Source organism: Marmota marmota, unplaced genomic scaffold (assembly GCF_001458135.2).
Source record: "Marmota marmota marmota unplaced genomic scaffold, marMar, whole genome shotgun sequence".
Classification (NCBI taxonomy): domain Eukaryota; kingdom Metazoa; phylum Chordata; class Mammalia; order Rodentia; family Sciuridae; genus Marmota; species Marmota marmota.
In genome coordinates, this window is record NW_026000026.1 from 25,247,649 (window position 1) to 25,266,913 (window position 19,265).

The 19,265-nt window shown below is 48.8% G+C and overlaps 2 protein-coding genes across 2 annotated transcripts in view; both read left to right on the forward strand.

The window, feature by feature from the left end:
* The window catches only part of Plagl2 (PLAG1 like zinc finger 2), a 13,572-nt gene extending 260 nt beyond the window's left edge, over positions 1 to 13,312 (forward strand). Inside the window, exons 2-3 of the mRNA XM_015481764.2 lie at positions 5,272 to 5,648; positions 8,197 to 13,312. Coding sequence (XP_015337250.1) covers positions 5,389 to 5,648; positions 8,197 to 9,427 — 1,491 coding nt within the window. The 5' untranslated portion in view covers positions 5,272 to 5,388 and the 3' untranslated portion in view covers positions 9,428 to 13,312. The remainder of the gene's footprint in view (positions 1 to 5,271; positions 5,649 to 8,196) is intronic.
* Positions 13,313 to 15,563: 2,251 nt separating this feature from the next.
* Positions 15,564 to 18,782, forward strand: LOC107141087 (putative testis-specific Y-encoded-like protein 3; the record flags this gene model as incomplete). The annotated part of the gene is made up of 1 exon (XM_015484362.2): positions 15,564 to 18,782. A coding segment is annotated over one exon (1,068 nt), but the record flags the coding sequence as incomplete, so codon positions are not given.
* Positions 18,783 to 19,265: the final 483 nt, after the last annotated feature.

Below are 19,265 nucleotides of genomic sequence, written 5' to 3' on the forward strand. Positions count from 1 at the left end.
CTCATTTTGGGCCCCTTAGCGCGGTCGTCCACACCCCCGACTGGGGGCCCCTTCTGCGCCAGCCCGGCCCGAGATAGGCCCCAGGATGCCGAAAACTTTCCCCGGACCTCATACCTATGCCTGGGGGACCCGAAGAAGCCCCGCCGGCCCCCTTCCTTCTTAGATCTAGAGGCTCAGCCCTGAGGGTCCTCCTGTCCCGACCCCCAGGCTCCCTGGAGACCCAGATAACGCGCTGCCGACCTTACCAAGGACCCCGGTCTGGGGGACGCAGATAAGCTGCACCTGCTCCCTCCCTTAGACACGCCTACCCCGACCCACATAACCCCCTCTTTCCTGCTCCAAACAGTCCGCTTTTTATCCTCTGTTTCATTTGCGAGGTTTACATAACCCCCTTTGAGGCTTCCATCAAATACCTGGGTCTGGAGAACCCAAATAAGCCCTACCTGTAGTTCCCTTCCTAGTGACCATTTTCACGAACTTTAGACATTTTCCATCGGGGGTACCCATTTTGAGATTCTCTTGAAATTCAGAGAATTTAGAACATCTTCAACTCCCAGAGCCCTCCTCCAACCCTTAGAATCCCCATCTCTCTCTCTTTTGGGGGTCCCTTGGAAACGCACATAACTCGCTCTCATGATTCTTTACCATGTTTGACCTTCCTTCCCATCCCTGAGATCCTGAATTTCTGTTTCCTCCCCATGTGTCCACTCCCATCTCCCAGTCTTGGGGAATTTAACATTTCCCACCTTACATGGGGTGGTCTAGAAACTAGTCTGGGTGGGCAGGCTTTTTCCTGCAAAACCAGCCCCATGCTATGGCCCAGTTTGGTGGCCTCCTGTAAGGTGGAAGATAAGGGCCAACAGTGTGGGGGAGTTGGTGCTTTTCACCTGTAAGTGTAGCCTGTCTCCTGCCTTGTGTGTTTTTCCACCTGTGAGCTTGGGACTGTGATAGTTTGGCCTTGGGTTTCTAATCCTCCCCTAGTGTCCAAGGTGAGGCCACAAGATTGGGGGGTTGGGGTGTCTCATGGAGTTTCCTCACGGGTGAAAACGAGGCTTTAGTGAGTTGCAGCCATTTGCTCAAGGCCTCCCCAGGAGTGGGAGGCTGCAGGAATCTGAGGAAGTCCAAAGAGGGCCCATCTACACTGACAGAAGAACTAGCAGCACAAGAGTAAATCCAACCCCCTGTTAATCCTGTTTGATGTTTCTTGGAATGATGCAAGTCATTGAGACTCTCCAGCCTCCCTGTAATTTAATTCTCCCACCACTCTGAAGTGTTGTATGTGTGAGTTGGAGTGAGCACGACAGCTATTCCCATTTCCCTTTGCTTCTCACTGTTTTCCAGCCAACCAGTATGCTTTTTGGGTATCCCAAGTCAGGACCTATTCTATATATAATTTCCTAGTTGCTATTTTGACTTTTGCTTTAAGGGAAGATTCAGTCCACCCCAAGGAACGTTCCTGGGTGTGTTCCTCCTCGGCAGGTGTTGAATTGAGTTCTTCAGATCCCCAAGTAGCTCTTGGGCAGGAGGGATAAAAGCTATTTTAGGGTAGTCACTGAAGTGGAGCTGTTAATCCTCTGTGGGTCTCTTTAGTTAAGAACTCTCAGAGATTAACCCTTTCCTTGCAGGGACAGGGAACTAGCTCAACAGGATTTTGGGGGGCAGTTGGGAGAATTGGAGTGTGGTAATAGAAAGTGGGAACATGTAATTTAATACAAAGACAGAGGTAATAGCTCTCTTTCGTTGGGCACTTATAGCAGACCAAACCCAATGCTGAGCTCTTTGCATACCTGCCTAAAATAATCCTTACAACAAGCCTGTGAAGTAAGTATTTTAGCTTACAGATGAGGAAACTGGCTAATAATGGAGAAAGAATGCAGTTTCTATAGAGGTGATGTAACACCATAAAAACTATAGTTTTATCAGAGGGCAGCAGGCATCATGGCATACAGCAGAGGACAGACAGGAGCAGTATGTCTCCGTTTCAGCTTTCAGAGGCCAATCACAGTTTTGAGCAAACATTCCTATTTGGGGTATGGAGACTTAATAATAGAAGAGGGTACAATAAAAGCATAATAAAGTGGCTATTCAGGCAAGAGAAAAGTCTGGCCCAGGAGATGTGCTAGAGGAAGGTGAAGGAACTGGTTAGAATGGATGTGCTGAGGGTTAGTTGTGAGGGAAAAGCGGAAGGCTGCATTCTGGGGACATGTCAGGAAGGGAAGGAAACTCACTCTTAGGCTTGAGAAAATACTGAAGGGTAAAAAAGAAGTACTAGTCAGGTGCGGTGCAGAAAAGAGGCAGATGCAACTTGGACCTCAGAGAGGACATTGCATGTATTCAGCATGTTTCATGTCACTTCTAAGAGAATTATTTCACTTAATCCTCTAGGAGAATTTTATAAGGAGAATAATCTCTATTTTAGAAATTAAGGAAAGCGTTTCAGAGAAATAAAGTAACTTGCCTATGACTTCACAACCAGTAAAGTGGCAGTTCTTCTGATAGCAAGTCCAAGGTTCTTTCCATACTACCTCCACCTTCAGATCAGATGCCAGAAAGGATCCTAGGCTGAAAATATACTGAGTTATACCAGTCTGGGAGGGATTGTGTTTGTTTTATGGGAACAGGTTCTGTCAGCTTTCTGTAGTTGTTACAGTTAGAGCGTGAGACCAGAAGAGCAGCTTTGAAAGAGAAGCAGAATTCTTTTACAGTTTCGTGGAGGAAGGAGAAGTCTGAAGGAACAGGCCTGATTATGTGAAACAAATCCAGGAATCTTCTGGATCACAGGAGTTTTCAAACAAAGGACAGAGAACTAGATTCCCAAAGGGTTCCTAGGTAATACAACAGCTTGTTGGTGACAGATAAGGTCTTTACTGTGCCATTTTGTGTGTGTGCGCGCGCGCACACACACATTGGGAATTAAACCCAGGGGTGCTTAACCACTGAGCTACATTCCCAGCCCTTTTTTAATTTTTCATTTTGAGACAAGGTCTCACAAAGTTGCCTAGGTTCTCTCTCAGTTGTCGAGGATGACCTCAAACTTGGGGTCTTCTTCCTGCCTCAAGCCTCCTGGGTCACCGGGATTACAGGACTGCACCACCATTCCCAGTTTACTGTGTCTTTAAAAAGGCCTGTAGGGGACTAGGATCTGGGTGGTGACTCTTTTCTTTTAACCTCATTAAGTGCAGATCAAGGCAAGCACATGGTTCCCGCCTTCTTCCTTGGTTCTATCAGTACAACCTCATGAGCTCTTCTGAGCCATTACCAGCCTCTTTCCTAGAAGCCCATTACTCACTCTTTCAGTAGCTGCATGCTAAACTACTATGTCTTGTTTGTGCATGTTTGAGAGAATAGATGAGGTGGACGTGTGGGAGGTGGGGCTGTACCATTCTCTTTCTGAGTTCGTACGGAATTTCCAGGGTTTGGCTCCCCTCTCATATCAGCCAGAGTAGTGTGCTTGCTTTCCTCTGGCTGCCATTCCCAACTTTTCAGAGGCTGAAGTGCATGATTTCAGATATGAAGGGAGAACAGAATTTGACTTTGAAGGTAGGGGAAATTCCCTCCAAACAAGACACGCACACTCAAGCTCACCGTCTTCCCGGTTCCAAGGTGCATAGTAAGCACTGGTATTATAAACAGGTAATTCCACCCTTGCGAAGGAGGAGGGGACTTAGACAATGAAAGGCAGAGAACAGAGGCCTTTGAGGTTTTTAGTGAAGCACAAGTATGCCATAATGACTTGAAGGCTCAAGTGGGTCTAGTTTTTAGTGCGGCCTACCCCCTCCCAGCACATGATTCACATAAAACATGGCCACCTGTGTGCAGCTCTGTCTAGGCACATCTCCACTCATGATGGGGAAATGTTTATCGCATTACATTGCAACATTTTTTCAACAAGAGGGAATGGTTCCTGAACAGGATGTAGCTCATGTTAATGATGAGCAAAGCTCTCTGGGGCATGAACCCGCTGATACTATCATCTCGTTCATGGCCAGTCTGTTGGATGAATGGTCACTGTAAGCAGCAGGTGCTAATGAGCTGAGCAAGCATTCTGTAGCCCACAGCTAGTTTGTACAGTTGGAGCCCTCCCCAGATTCTTGTGGACAGTCCCCAGATACCCCCTTTGCTCTCTTCACATGGAAAAGCCATATGACCACATTTGACATGATCTCTTCAAAGGGAATCTCCCTGGTGCGTTGTAGTTGGTAATATGTGGTGTGCTCTAATGAGTGTGAATGTAGGTCTGTTGTCCGCCTTTTGAGTGTCAGTATGGAAACTCCCATCCCTTTCTTCTGAGGTGGTGTCAGGAAAGGAGATGTTTCACCACTGTTCCTGCCCTCCTCCCTTCCTGGTACCACTTCTGCCAACAATAGAATGGGTCAGATTTCAAGTTGACATTCCTTTTCCAGATATTAGATGTATGGCGATACCTAGACCCATTAAGAGAGATGATAGGAGCCCTCAGAATCAGAGTTGGGTGGAGAAATCTAAATTCTAATGCAAGTGTGTTACTTGCTGCTAATGGAGAAGTGCATATATGCCCTGAGAGTCTGTAATAGGGGCTACCCAGCACCTTGGGATGTTGGACAGGCTTTGCCACAGAGGTATGAACTGGACCTGGAGGCCAAGAGAACCAGAGAGGTGGTAGAGGTCAGGATGGGACTGGTATTGGTTCTGCTATTGCCTCCTCAAACAGAACTTCCTGGTGTCAGTGTGCCATAAGAAGCACATCTGGCACAGGGCTGGCTCTTGGGGTGTAAATTTCCTAAGTAAAAGCTTCTTCCTTCTCTGTTGCCTTTTGGACATTTTATTGCTCCTTAGCACCTCTGTGAAGGAAATTGCAGAAAGTAGTGATAAGGGGGGAGGGTAAACAGGAGGAGGAGGAAGAATTGCTGTCTCTGGGTTCAGTAGAAAGGATGTAAAAGTGAAGTCAGAAGAGAAAGCTTAGAGTTTTAGAGCTTTTAGTTACTTTTATCTTCCTGTTTCTTATTAGCTTAGGTAGTACCAGTTATAATATTTACCACTAAGCACTTAATGGTGCCTCAACTTCTGCTGAGTGTTTTATATTTAATGATCTCATTATTCCTCAAAACACTGAAAATTTTGGTGATGGTTATGCCCATTTTATAATTGAGGAAACAGCTCAGGAAGGTAAGTAATTGAAAATCACACAGCTTCTAAGTGGAAGGGCTGGGATTGGAATGGGATCTGTCTTCCTCCAGAGCCCATATTCTCATGGTATTGGGCTTCCTAACACCAGGGGTTCTTATATTTCAGGTGAAGAGATTGTTTTCTGAAGGCTGCAGTGTTGAAGGCTGTGACACAGCGGAGAGCCTGTGTGGAGCTGATGGGGAGGCTTTCTGAATAACATGGCCCTACGCCATTAGCCTTGCCATGACCACATTTTTCACCAGCGTCCCTCCCTGGATTCAAGATGCAAAGCAGGAGGAGGAAGTGGGCTGGAAACTAGTTCCCAGGCCTCGGGGCCGGGAGGCAGAGAGTCAAGTGAAGTGCCAATGTGAAATCTCGGGGACACCCTTCTCAAATGGGGAGAAGCTGAGGCCTCACAGCCTCCCCCATCCAGAGCAGAGACCATATAGCTGTCCACAGCTGCACTGTGGCAAGGCTTTTGCTTCCAAATACAAGCTGTATAGGTAAGTCACATTCCCATACCTCTTCCTGCCAGAGGTTCGCAGAAGTCAGAGCTAGAGAGATGCCACCAAGCGTGGGGCTTTATCTGCAATAGAAGAGTGGAAGTTAATTTGTCCAAAAGTGTACTCTGAAAAAAAAAAAAAAAAAGTGTACTCTGAACTCTTAACAGTTTGAAGTCACTCATTAAAAACTAATAGTCTTTTTGAAGAAGAAACTAGATTCTGGTATGTACAGTATCAGTGGGGAACAAACTAGACTGAATATTGTTTTTAATACTACTTTCTCCACTCCTGCCAGGTAAATTATCAGAATCTTAGCCAGAAATTAGAAATCAGTCTTAGTACTTTAGAAGAAAAGATTTTTCTGGTTCACTCTATAAATTTTTTTAAAAAATATTTTTTTAGTTGTAGGTGGACACAGTACCTTTATTTTATTTGTTTATTTTTATGTGGTGCCAGGGATGGAACCCAATGCCTCTCGCATGCTAGGCAAGCACTCTACTACTAAGCCAAAACCCCAGCCCTAAATTTTAAAGTGGAGGTTCAGAACAAGGATGTAACTTATCCAAGATCATATAGCTTCTTAGTTAGTTAGTTAGTGCTGCTTTTACTGAATCAGCTTGACTCAGATGACTACTTCTCTGTTTCTGTAGAGTCCCTGGTGCCCTCTGGGTCAGCTGCTTTTCCTGAAACTTATAAGCCCAAGAAACCCTACTTAAAGTGAAATGGAATGTGAAAGCCTTTGTTAGGGCCTATATGGCAGAGCAGCCGTGATGGGGAGGGGCGCGGTGAAAATGATTTTCACTTTACCCTTGCCTTTCTATCAGAGGAACCATGAATTTGCACATCAGATGAGATGGCTCAGCCTGATGCACAGTTGTCTAACCATTCATTCACTATTATTTTGATCCCCTGCTATATATAGTATTCATTGCTTAGGGACAGAATAGTGAGTAAGATAGATGGGGATACAGGCCCTTCATGAGTTTACTTTCTTTAAATTGGAGGTAGATGGTAAACAAGTGAATATATCAACAAAGGACCATAAAAAGCCTCAGTTCCTCATCTGGAAAACAGTTGATAGGAAGGAACTAAAATAGGCAACAGGGTAGTGTGGAAGCCAGGATTGTCCTCAGGGCATTCTTTGGTTCTCAGGCATGTTTTGATTCTCTGTGTATTTCTATATCTTAGGGGGATTCCAGTTAGGGCCATCCTCTTAATCTTTCTTAGAGGTGGTCTGGGTGCCTGGGAGGCTGCAGAAGTACTGGTCCAGGAGGCAGGATCCCTGACATAATTCTCTTGTGATTTTATGTGAGTTACTAAATATCTTTGGGGATTAATTTCCCCATCTGCAAAATGAAAATAGATTGGATCACTCAGCACCTCCCTGTCTTGCTCAGTTGATTCTGAACGTACATGGAGCTGTGGATTACAATTCCTGTATTTTGAGCTGCTTTCCAACCAGATGGGAGCAGGTAAACTAAGGGCACACTGAGGTGCCTTACCACTAAAATATTTCTTCTGCGTTACTGATTTACTGGTAAGCAGTTCAAATGCTATAAATGGGTATGCAATGAAAGATGAGTTGTATACACACTTGAAGCCAGTGTTCCTCTCTCAAAGGCAGCCAGTGGGATTTGTTTCTTGTGTGTGTGTTTCCTGAAACAGTCAAATATGTATTCCTTCCTTTTTTATTTTCAAAAAGAATCATATTACATGTTCTGTATTGAACTTCCTTTTTTAAATTAGCTCCATATATCTTGGGAACTTGTTCCAGATCAGGAAGTTAGGTATTTTTCATTTTCCCTTTATTGTGTCCTTTTAAAAAAATTTTTTTTAAGTACTTTTTTTTTTTTTTTTGCACTGCTGGGGATTGCATGCTCTACCGCTGAGCTACATCCCCGGTGCACAGTTTTTTTGAAGTGAGAATGAGAATACAAATTCTCCGTCATACCCGTCTCTGAGTTGTCCAATTCTTTGCCCACAGTCTACCAACGATGTCAAGTGTTTTTTTTTTTTTTTCTTTCTTTCTTTTTTTAAAAAATTTTTTTATATTTTTTATGTGTGAATATGTGTGTGTTGCTGGAGATTGAAATCAAAGCCTTGTGCATGTGAGGCAAGCACTCTGCCGAGTGAGCTATATCCTCAGCTCCTCAAGTTTCTTATATATCCTTTCAGAAATATTTTCAGCAATGCAAGTAAATGTACATATATTTTCACCTTTTTTCAAACACAGAATACCATTCTCTGCACTTTTGTACCTCATTTTTTCATTTTATAGATTTAGCATATTTTATGTAACCTGTTCCCTGTTGATAGATTGGATGTTCAGATTCTTTCTGGTTTTGTTTGCTACTACAACTGATGCTGTGAAGAATAACAGTCATTTTGCAGGGACATGTATAGATTATAGTTGGCATGGTATTCCACTGCATGGCTTTACCATAGTTTTTATATGTAGTTTCCTGTTAGTAGACACATTGGTTGTTCAGTCAGCCCTTGTGATCCCCCTCTTTCTGCTTTCTCCCCTGTCCTCCATCCTTACCCCCAGGCACATGGCCACCCACTCGGCCCAGAAACCCCACCAGTGCATGTACTGTGATAAGATGTTTCATCGTAAGGACCATCTGCGGAACCACTTGCAGACCCACGACCCCAATAAAGAGGCCCTTCACTGTTCTGAGTGTGGTAAGAATTATAATACGAAGCTGGGCTACCGTCGCCACCTGGCCATGCATGCTGCCAGCAGTGGTGACCTCAGCTGCAAGGTGTGCCTGCAGACCTTTGAGAGTACCCAGGCACTGCTAGAGCACCTGAAGGCCCACTCACGTCGGGTAGCAGGTGGTGCCAAGGAGAAGAAGCACCCCTGTGACCACTGTGACCGGCGGTTTTATACTCGTAAGGATGTCCGGCGGCACCTAGTGGTGCACACAGGCCGTAAGGACTTCCTGTGCCAGTACTGTGCCCAGAGGTTTGGCCGTAAGGATCACCTGACCCGTCATGTTAAGAAGAGCCACTCACAGGAGCTGCTCAAGATCAAGACAGAGCCAGTGGACATGTTAGGCCTACTCAGCTGCAGCTCCACAGTCAGTGTGAAGGAAGAACTGAGCCCTGTGCTGTGCATGGCCTCTCGGGACGTAATGGGGGCCAAGGCCTTCCCTGGCATGTTGCCCATGGGCATGTATGGTGCCCACATCCCTACCATGCCCAGCGCGGGCGTACCACACTCCCTGGTGCACAACACGCTGCCCATGGGTATGAGCTACCCTCTGGAATCCTCACCTATCTCTTCCCCTGCTCAGCTCCCTCCAAAATACCAGCTTGGATCTACCTCATACTTGCCCGACAAATTGCCCAAAGTGGAGGTGGATAGTTTTCTGGCGGAGCTTCCTGGAAGCCTCTCTCTCTCATCCGCCGAACCCCAGCCCGCCTCACCTCAGCCGGCGGCAGCTGCGGCCCTCCTAGATGAAGCACTGCTCACCAAGAGCCCCGCCAACCTCTCTGAGGCCCTCTGCGCTGCTAATGTGGACTTCTCTCACCTACTGGGCTTTCTTCCACTCAACCTGCCCCCATGTAACCCGCCTGGGACCGCAGGAGGCCTAGTCATGGGCTACTCTCAGGCTGAGGCACAGCCCCTGCTCACCACTTTGCAAGCTCAGCCTCAAGATTCCCCAGGAACTGGGGGACCACTGAACTTTGGGCCTCTGCACTCCTTGCCTCCTGTCTTCACCTCTGGCCTGAGTACCACCACCCTGCCTCGATTCCACCAAGCATTCCAATAGCCCCCAAGGAGGCCCTTGGCTCAGTCTCTGGCTCTGTCAGGGAGCCTCAGTACCCACCTCGTCTGCAAAGGCAGCTGAGCTTTCAGAGCTGGGTTCAAAAAAGCAAAAATTCCAGTGTCTGTATGGAGCACTTGGTTTGGGGGTTCAGGTTCCAGGATCATTTCCAGGAGGAGCTTTGAGCCCCAGCACCGTGAAAAGATCTCCTACCATAGGACTTTCAGGTATTTTTACTTTATTTTTATTTTTTTAATCTGAATTGGGAGCCACACTTAGCCCTCTCCCTCTCCAAAGCATCAGAACCACCTCCTCTTTGAAGAGGAAGGCTTCTTGGAGACACAGAGGGCTTCACCTTGGATGACCTCAAGAGAAATAGCTCAAGAGGCCTGCTTCTGGTCCCAGCCTGCAGACCCCACAGCAGTTAGTTGGTCAGGCCCTGCTGTGGAAGGTCACTTGGCTCCATCACCTGCTTCTAGCCAGCGGGCAGAAGGCCTCTGTTTTTCCCATCACCCCCATCCCCACTGTACCACCAGCTCTGTTTTCAGTCAGTGTTGTCCAGCAACGGTACCGTTTACACACTTGCCTCAGACACACCATTTCACCTCCCTTACCACGCTGTTAGCCTTAGAATGATTGCAGTGAACACTGTTTACACACCATAAATCCATTCCCACCAGTCCATTTCAGTTGGCACCAGCCTGAACCACTTGGTACCTGGTGTTAACTGGAGCCCTGTTTACAAGGCGGAGTCGGGTCTTGCTGACTTCTCTTCACTTGAGGTCACATTTTTCCCCCGTGGGGAAATAAACTGACTTTGGACTGCTTCAGTCTCTGCCATCTTCCATGACTGCGTCTGTTCCTGCCTTCCTCGGCAGTGTCCACAGGAGACAGGCAAGAAGATTGGAGCAGCTTTCTCACAGGTCTACAATTCTGTTTTTCTCCAAATACATCATGACCCCCTCATCCTCCTTTTGAACTGGAGAGGGGAAGAAATGAAAGGCATGCCCACATCTATCACCTCCCCATCCCCTAACCGCCACCTGCAACATCATGAGCTGTTGTTTTGTTTTTTGAAATTTTTTTTTTTTTTTGTCTTGGAAGGAGGGACTCTGGGTTCCAGGTTGGTGTGAATTGCAAAGGAAAAGGAATGAGCCCTTTATTTGTTTCCCTCCTGCCTGTCCCTTTTCCAGGAAGTTGTGGAATTGTTGGAAGAAGAGTTTTCAGAATGTTAGGACTGGGCAGATAGTTGAGTCCTATGTAATCATTGTTGCCTCTCATACCAAAATTTTTCTTATCCACAGTTTCCCTTCTGTCTCTTCCACTTCGCAGTCCCCATAGACTCATGGCCACTGTGCATAAGCTTCTCTGCTCTCCATCAAGAACTTCCCATGGTTCAGTACCCCTCAGTTTTGCCCCTAGTATCCAACAAGGCTTCTTGAGAGAAGTGATTTAGTTCTTCTGATTTGTGGGGCTCCCTGCAACAGACAGCACAACCCGTTCCCAGAACCCCACCAGACCCCAAACCCTGCTTCATCTCAGTTCTACATGGGCTCTCCCCATGCGTGGAAGGGAGGCAGCTCAGGGGCCACCATTGTGGGGTCCTCCTTAGACCTTCCTTTCTGACTCAGAAACACACTTCTACCTCTCTACTGTTAACTCCTATAGATGCAGCCAGCTGTTTCTGGGCACTTCTGTCAATGGGTGCCTCATGCTGGCTTCTCCACTAGGGTTTCAGGACAAACTACCTAGGAACTGCCTCACCCTCCTACTCGGCCTCCTGTCCCCCTTCTGTCTAGATTCACTTCAGGAATTGAGTCATCAGGAACTGCCCAGGTCCAGTACCCAGGCTTCTGCTTCAGCCCAGGCCAGTACTCCTTGTTTTAGGTGAAAGCCTTAAAATTTTAGCTCCCTGACCCTTGACTGAAAGCAATGTGGAGTGAATAATAAGCGTGTTTTGATTGAGGCAGGGTAGCTTGGGATACCTTTTAAAAAACAAATATAAATATGATCAACAAGTTTAGCATCAGACTAGATGATTTGCTTCTAAAAATTTGTTTCCATGAGTCCCAGGACTAATTAAAATATATTTTTAAAACCATCTACCCTGGTACGCAGCCACCTCCTGCATGCAGTGCGTGTTATTTGGACTGGTGTTACAGGAAATGATCTGTGAGAGTCCAGGGACTCATTGCTGCCATTCTCCTTGTGTCTGGTCTTCCCCAGACCCAGCAGCCCTCTTTGCCTTGCCTGCCACCTTCCCTGCACCCTCAGATTCTGCAGGGTTCCCCGACCGTACAAGATGAAGTCCTGGACTGTTAGGGAGTCTTGCCCCGTTTGCCCTTTCCTGACTCTCCCCTCCATTTGTGATACCGAGAAGCTCATAGGACAGGCAGCGCAACTATTTAAAATCTTATAACTAGGGCCTGGCCACCACCTTTTTTTTTTTCCTTTGCCCTCGCCTATTCCCATCTCTCTTCCTGTCTCTCCTCAGTACCCTTAACCACCACAAGGAATTTTCCTGTCACTGTGAACTTTGCTAGGGCAGAGGAACATTATCTGCCTACATCTTTGGACCATATCCCTGCTATTTCTTAGCTTCTTCCCATCCACTGCCCAGAAAAGCCCTTTTGGCCTCACTGTTCAAAGGATTTTTAATCTGTGCTCACTTCAGTACCCCTACTGAGGCCATGAGATCCTGAAGGGCATGTGCCCAGGTCAGAAGCCATGGAATGTGGCACACACCAGTCAGGGACCAGAAAAAAGGAGTGATGCTCTCTTTCTCTGCCACCTCTTCCAGCCTGTCAGCAGTGAGCTGACCTGTACAGGAGGACAGGCAACTCCCACCCTGCCCAGTAGGTGGCCAGAGCTAATATAGTACTGGGGGCCCAGTGCTGGCACACCCAGGTGTCAGCCCAAAGGGTCCCTGTACCATCTTAGTGAGCTGGGAGGCAGGGAAAGGTGCACCAGTGAGTGTCGGCCCCCAACACCCCCTGCGCGCCCTACCACCCAGACCTTTTATAAGTGGCATTTTGTTAATGGAAATCCGGGAAGCAGGTGTGATTACTTTTTTGCTCGTAGATATTGTCTTAAGTTGAAATTCTCCCAGTACCCTAAACTTTCCCTAGTAGCCCCTTTAAATTCCCTCCTCCCCTTTGGTAGCTGTTTTCTCCACCACCCCTCTCCACCTCCCCTCTTATCTAGGAGCTGTTTTTAAGCACGATTTTTTTTAACAGGTTATATTGTACAGGATCAATATTTTGCTTTTTAACAAGGATATTTATGTAATAAGAAACTTTGCCTTAGGCAGGTGTTGGCCAGAAAAGTCCAGATTCCTCTGGAACCCCACCCTGGCCTCTCCTGGAGCTCTGATCCTGCTGTGGAAGGAATTGGCTGTGACCTTCACCACCAGAGAGTAGGGTCTAGCGAGGGAAAGGGGTGTTCACTGTCATAATCTAGTGCCTTCATGGAGGGTGTGCAAGTGTTTCAGTCCAGTGGCTTCTGGTGTCGGCTGACTTCCTGCGCTGATTCTCGCCCCACACCTCTCCACCTCTGCATATCCGGCACTAGAACTCCTGAACATCTCTTCTCACGCTCTCCCCTCCTTCCCTGTGGTCGAGGCTTTGAAGCCACCCTTTCTTAATGCCAGATTATTTAAAGAGAGAAAAATACAAGACAAAAACCTTCTAGCACTTTGTAAACACAGTGAATAACCTCTTGGAGTATTTTTGGCTTTATATAAAACAAGGTTTTTAATTGTAAAATATAAGTGCCATTAGAAAATGCACAGGGCATATCTTTGTTAAAGTAGATTTTTTTCAATGTTTTACAGAATTACATTTTCAAAAAAAGTTTTTATAATGAAGTTGTTTATTAAAAACTTCTGAATGATGTGTTTGGCAGTTGTGAACCTAATTGGGAAAGGGTTGGAGAAAGCCTGGAATTGGGAAAAACTGGAATCTCCAGACATCTTTGGCATCCAGGGTGAGGATGGTGAGTGTAGGGCAGATAGCAGTAGCCATTCGCATTAAAGATGGAGTTTGAAATGGAAGCTCTTAATTGGGTATCTTTGAGGTAAGTGGTATCATTCTATCAGTTAATCTTGGGTGCAAGGATCAGAAAACACAAATTGACTTCAAATAGCAACATCTCAGGTAACTGAAAACACCAGCAGCAGCACAGTCTTTGGGTCAGGCCTGACTCAGAGGTTGGAACATGCCTGGCCTCAGCGTTGCTGTGTGTCCGCCCTGACTCTAGTGCTGTGACTTCATCCTCAGGGTCTACAAAGTATGTTCTTCCTTTGTGTGAGATCAGAATTCTGCCACGGTTCTTGACTTGTCACTCACAGGACTGACCAGCAGAGGATCTTCAGGAAGAAGTCCTTTTGTTCACAGACGCCCCAGTAAGCATCCTATTCCATTGGCTTCCGTGGTGTTCCCCCCCATCAATTAAAGCAGACCCTATCAGTGACTTTGAGACTTAAACCAAGGAGGAATGGTTTCTCACAGTAAACATGGGCAACTGTTAGGATGAGAAACTGGTTGTCCAAAAAATATGCATGTCTACCACAGTCACCTACACTGCCCAAGGTGCACCTATGCCTGTGCCCAACAACTTTTGAGAGGCTGACGTGCTTTCAGCTGACATTGCTTGGCCAGTCCTAACAAATGTCATCACCATCCTGGGCGCCACCCCCTGTGCTGAGATCCTTCTATCAAGGGCCAGGGTTACACGCTTATAAGAGCATATCTCCAGTCACCTATTTCTCCCAGCTAGCCCCAACTTACAGCTTCCCCCACCTCCCCGATAGTCCATTCAATTGTGAACCTATCAATGGATTAACTCATTGATGAGATCGGAATCGCGATCCAATCACTTCCAAAAAGCCCCACCTTTGAATATTGCTGCATTGGGGACCAAGTCTCCAACATAGGAAGAAGGAGCCTTTGGCGGACCAAAGGCTCCAGGTCCAAACCATGAGCCCAGTAGCCCTTGAGGGCACTAGCAAGTGTGAGTGTGTGCTTGAACAAAGGCAGCAAGCTGACCCTTCATCCATCATTCTACTTACATGTTCACTGGCCACCCCAATGAGTTGGGGCCTCAGGAGAATCCACCTTGCCTTCTTAAGTTGTGTATACCTTAGGATAGCCCCGGTGGCTCAGATGAGGGAGCTGTCATGTTCATTGGGCAGGAAAGAGGCTCAAGGCTTTCTGGAGTAAGTGGCAGGGACTTGGCAGAAATGGCATTAGGTCTACTGAACTCCATATGCCACAAGTTTAAGAACTGAGACCACAGGAGTGTGGATGTATTTGCCGGTCCTGGACTGCAGGGGCTGGTCTACCCAGGAACAGATCACTTCAGACTCAAGTCCGGCTTTGTGAAATGAGTGGTACTGAGCAAAAGGTAACTAACCCCTTTGGCCTGGCATAAAATGAAGCAAGGTCCACCTGGTCTCAGCCAGCCAGCCTAGGAGGAACATGGGGACCAGGCTGATGCTCTCGCTCCCTGCTCTGCAGTGGTTTGAGGCCTTTCCTTGCTTGGGATCTTTCTACTCATTAATAACTATTTTCTTCCCTTTCTCCACAAGAGGAGCATCTTGGGTGCCACAGTTACTGTTATCTTCGGCTCCGGGTTCAAGTGTGGTCAGCCTCTGCAAGGAACACCCCTTGGCCCCTTGGCTGTGCCTGTGAAAATGTATCCTGTGTGAAAGTGCAAGTGTCCACAGTGGCCCCGAGAGAGCCCAGCAAGGGGAACGAATGCCAGCCGTGGTGGCTGTGATGGGCTCGACCCCCCCCCCGGCCCAAGCTGCCCCCCCCCCCCGCCCAAGCTGCCCCTGCTTGGTCCACCCCTGCACTTTCCCCCACCTCCACCGCCTCTGAGCTAGTTCTGTTTAGCGCCGGGAGCCGCGTCCCCACCGGGCAGCCCCCATATACACACCAGAACTCCAGGTCCCTTGTCTCCCCCGCGCGGGAGGACCCTAACGAGTCACATCCGGAAGAGGGGTGCGAGGGGCGGAGCGCGCCCCGGAGGAGGAGACAGCACCTCCCCGCCGCCTGTCCGCGACCTGCCACTGCCGCCGCCCCTGTCGCAGAGCCCGCAGTCTCGCCTGAGCCCCACCAGCCAAGAGGCTGCCCGCAGGTGATGGCGGACAAAGGGGGCGGGTGCCCTGGAAGCTGCCGCTAGCCCACCGTCTGGGCCCGCGCAGGAGGGGTGCGAGCGCCTGGCCCCCGCGGCCTGGGTCCCGGGAGCTGGGGGACGCGGGGATCCCCACCCTGCAGCCGGCCCCGGGACCGCTCCACCTGCCCCAGGGCTCCGGGAAGTGGCCTCGGTGGCGACTGACCCAAGCCTGGAAAGCGGCCCCCACGGGGATGAGACCCCAGAAACGTGTGGCGCAGAAGAGTGGGGGGTTCGGGCGGGGGCCGGTGGGAAGGCCGAGGAAGTGACGACTGAGGAGGGCGCCATCTTCATGGAGGAGGCGGCGGAGGAGGTGGAGAAGCAGCAGGTGGGGGAGGAGAGGCTGGAGGTGGGCGCGGAGGCACAGGAGGCCCCGAGGCCCCTAAACCTTGATGGTCTCATTGTGGACCCATTGGAGGCCATCCAGTGGGAGCTGGAAGTCCTGAGTGGCCAGGCCGACAGGGCCTACCTCTGGCTTGAGCTCAGTTTTGGGAGGATGCGCCGGTTGCACCTAGCCCGGAGAAGCTTCATCATCCAGAATATTCCCGGGTTTTGGGTCACCGCCTTCCTGAACCACCCGCAGCTGTCAACCATGATTAGCCCCCGAGATGAAGACATGCTCTGCTACCTGATGAATCTGGAGGTGAGGGAACTCAGGCATGCCAGGTCAGGTTGCAAGTTCAAGTTCCGCTTTTGGAGCAACCCCTACTTTCAAAACAAGGTGATAGTGAAGGAGTACGAGTGTAGGTCTTCAGGCCGGGTGGTATCCATTGCAACTCGGATCCGATGGCATCGAGGTCAGGAACCCCCAGCCCTGGTTCACAGGAACAGAGACACAGTGCGAAGCTTCTTCAGCTGGTTTTCACAGCACAGCCTCCCAGAGGCTGACAGGGTTGCCCAGATCATCAAAGATGACCTGTGGCCTAACCCCCTGCAGTACTATTTGCTGGGGGATAGGCCCCTCAGAGCCAGGCGAGGCCTAGCAAGGTGGCCCACAGAGGCCCCACCTCGGGCCTCCAGGTTCCAGTCTGGCTGAGTCCTACAGAGACTCCTTTCCACCTCCTGTGGACCTGGGCTTAGGCCCACAGTGGGTGCCCTGCTGTCTGCCTTCTCTTTTGCACCCTTTGGCTCCTCTGGATGTTCAGTGGACTCAGCTCCTAGACTGTGGCCTTCGTGGCCAATCTCTGCAAATTTCCATGTGACCTTCATGCTGTTCTGTCAACATCACATGACTGAAACATGCCACTGCATTTACTCCAGAACGTCCAGTGCTGTGCATGTATCCACCACCATCTTCCTGGCCTGGCCCTGTCTGGGATCTGGCCCTCACAAGGCATCACCAGGAAGACCCGTGCCTCTCTGCCGCCTAGTGCTTCAAAGCCGCAGCTGGATGGGCTTTGAGTTTGTGCTGGCTGCACTCATGACGGCTCCCCACACTGGCTGTGGCTGAGACTCCGATGGTTGGGGCAGTTGGTGCTGCCTGCCAGCCAGACCTGGACATTCCAAGGCCCCAGGACCACAGGCCAGGTTACCACCAAATGGACTGTTGGGCATGGGCAGAGCAGGCCTGGGGGAGGTCTGGAGCAGGGAGCAGCGGGCAGCACACTCTGATTCCCCTGCTCTTCCTCCCCATGTTGGGTCCCTGCCGGGGCTTGCTCTTGAAGGCCTGCGCTATGCCCCATGAACGCCTGGCTCTCACATTTCTCATAAGTTCTGCCCAGGCAGCCATCAGCCCTTGGCCTACTTCCAGGTCTATAAGAATCTCAAAAACTGTCTATGAACCCTGCTGGGCCACCTGCCAATGCACAGGAGATCTCACAATTGCCCAGAAGCTCTGCCAGGTTGGTGTATCTGGGCACATGGTCAAGGTGGCGGCAAAGATGAGATCCTCCAGGAGCCCACTTTCCTGAACCCTATTTCTGGACCCACAGAGAATCCATACCCTTCACTGGCTCCCTTGCCCACGTGTTCTTAGCTGCCAAGTTGTGGATGCTGGGAATTGTGTCTACTTTGGCCTAGATCTCACCATTTTTCCTTAAAGTCGCAGCTCAAAAACGAAAACTGAAGAAGCAAAGTGTTTGCAAATAGCTAAGAAGACAGACTTTCTTGAATTCATCTTTGTCTCCAGAAAGGGAAAGCTTGTCCTGTAAACTGCCAGGGCTCTCTTTGCCCCCTCTGCTCACTTGCCTCACCCCATTTAGCAAGGCCTAGAATCTTCAAAAGGTAGGCAGGGCTGCTCAGCGGTCCAGGAAGTCCTCAGGGGCAGGGAGAGTTAATCATTTCATTTTACACGATGTTCTTTTGGAGGAACTTTAGTCTCAACTCTTCTCCCTCCTCCAGACCCAGCCCCCCTGTGCCCCCCACCATGGGTTGCAGGTTTCTGTAGGTACAAGGGCTGAGCTACTCCTCTCCTCCAAGTGCCCTCTGGGACTGTGGGCTGTCTCTGTTTTATTTAGGAGGTGGTGGCCCCTGCCCACATAAGGCCTGTCTTTTGCTCCTAGGACCTAGGAACACAAAATAGTGGGGAGGGCAGTGTAACAAGCTGGAGCCTGTAGGAAAGGTGGGGTGGCAGGGGGCCTGCGGGGTAGAGGGAGCAGTCCCCTGATTTTTACTAACTTCCTGGATTCACCAATATGTTTTGTAAATTGTGGGAATGAGAGAGCACTACAACTTTAGAGTCTTTCCCTCCTAGTCAGGTATGACCTTGTGTGTGTAAAGTTAACGCTATAGGGTTTTTGCTGCTTTTAAGAACCAAAGCATCCCCTTTTCTGTTTCCAGCCCACTGGAAAATGGAGCTGTTTAGGCCTGTTTGTTGCTTTTAGTTGAGAACATTTGTAAAACTGTCAATGTAATTGTTCTGTGTCACTCGGAAACTTATGTGACTCTTCCTGATTCTTATCAAGTTGTGGCCTGATACTATACCTGTTCTTAGAAGTAGTTTGAAGAAGGTGGTTTTTTAGGACTTACCACGGAAGTTGTTACCATGTTTTGTGAGAATAATCTCCAGAATGGTCTTGAGGAATCTGTGCCCTGGAGTCGTATTGTAATTGACATCACTATAACTGATATCGCTACTTCTTAACAAATATGCCCAGACTGACTTTGTCCAATCCAAAGAGGATTTGTGGCACTTTTGCCTTCTATATGCATGATGGAAAAATAAAAACTTTTTGGTCTGGGGAAAAAATAGCTTGTTTCTTGTTACTCCCCCATCCAAACTCTCTTGACAAGCACACACAAATGCCCCAGTTCCTACTGCCACTGCAAACCTTGCCTTTCCTGGTTCTTACCAGCATCTCTCATGCATCTCCCTTTGATCTCTCTACACCAGCCCCTACACACAGCCCCTGCTGCTCCTTAAATACAGCAAGCTCATTCTGGCCTCAGGGTGTTTGCATTTGCTTTTCCCTCTCTCAGCAATTTTCTCCCTTCAGGTATCACATCTCCGCTCCCTCAATTTGTTCAGGCCTCAAGCGCCATTTCTTCAGAGGCTTTCCTGTCCAGCCCTTCACAGTTTTCTGCTTATCACTTGTGATTCAAAAAAGACCTTGATCTCTTATCTTCTTTTCCCTCTCACAGGAGTCAGGGGACTAGGTACTGGTCTGTCTGCCACTCGGCCTCACATGGTTCAGTGTCCAGCACCCCATAATCACCCTTGTGAGGGAGTGAC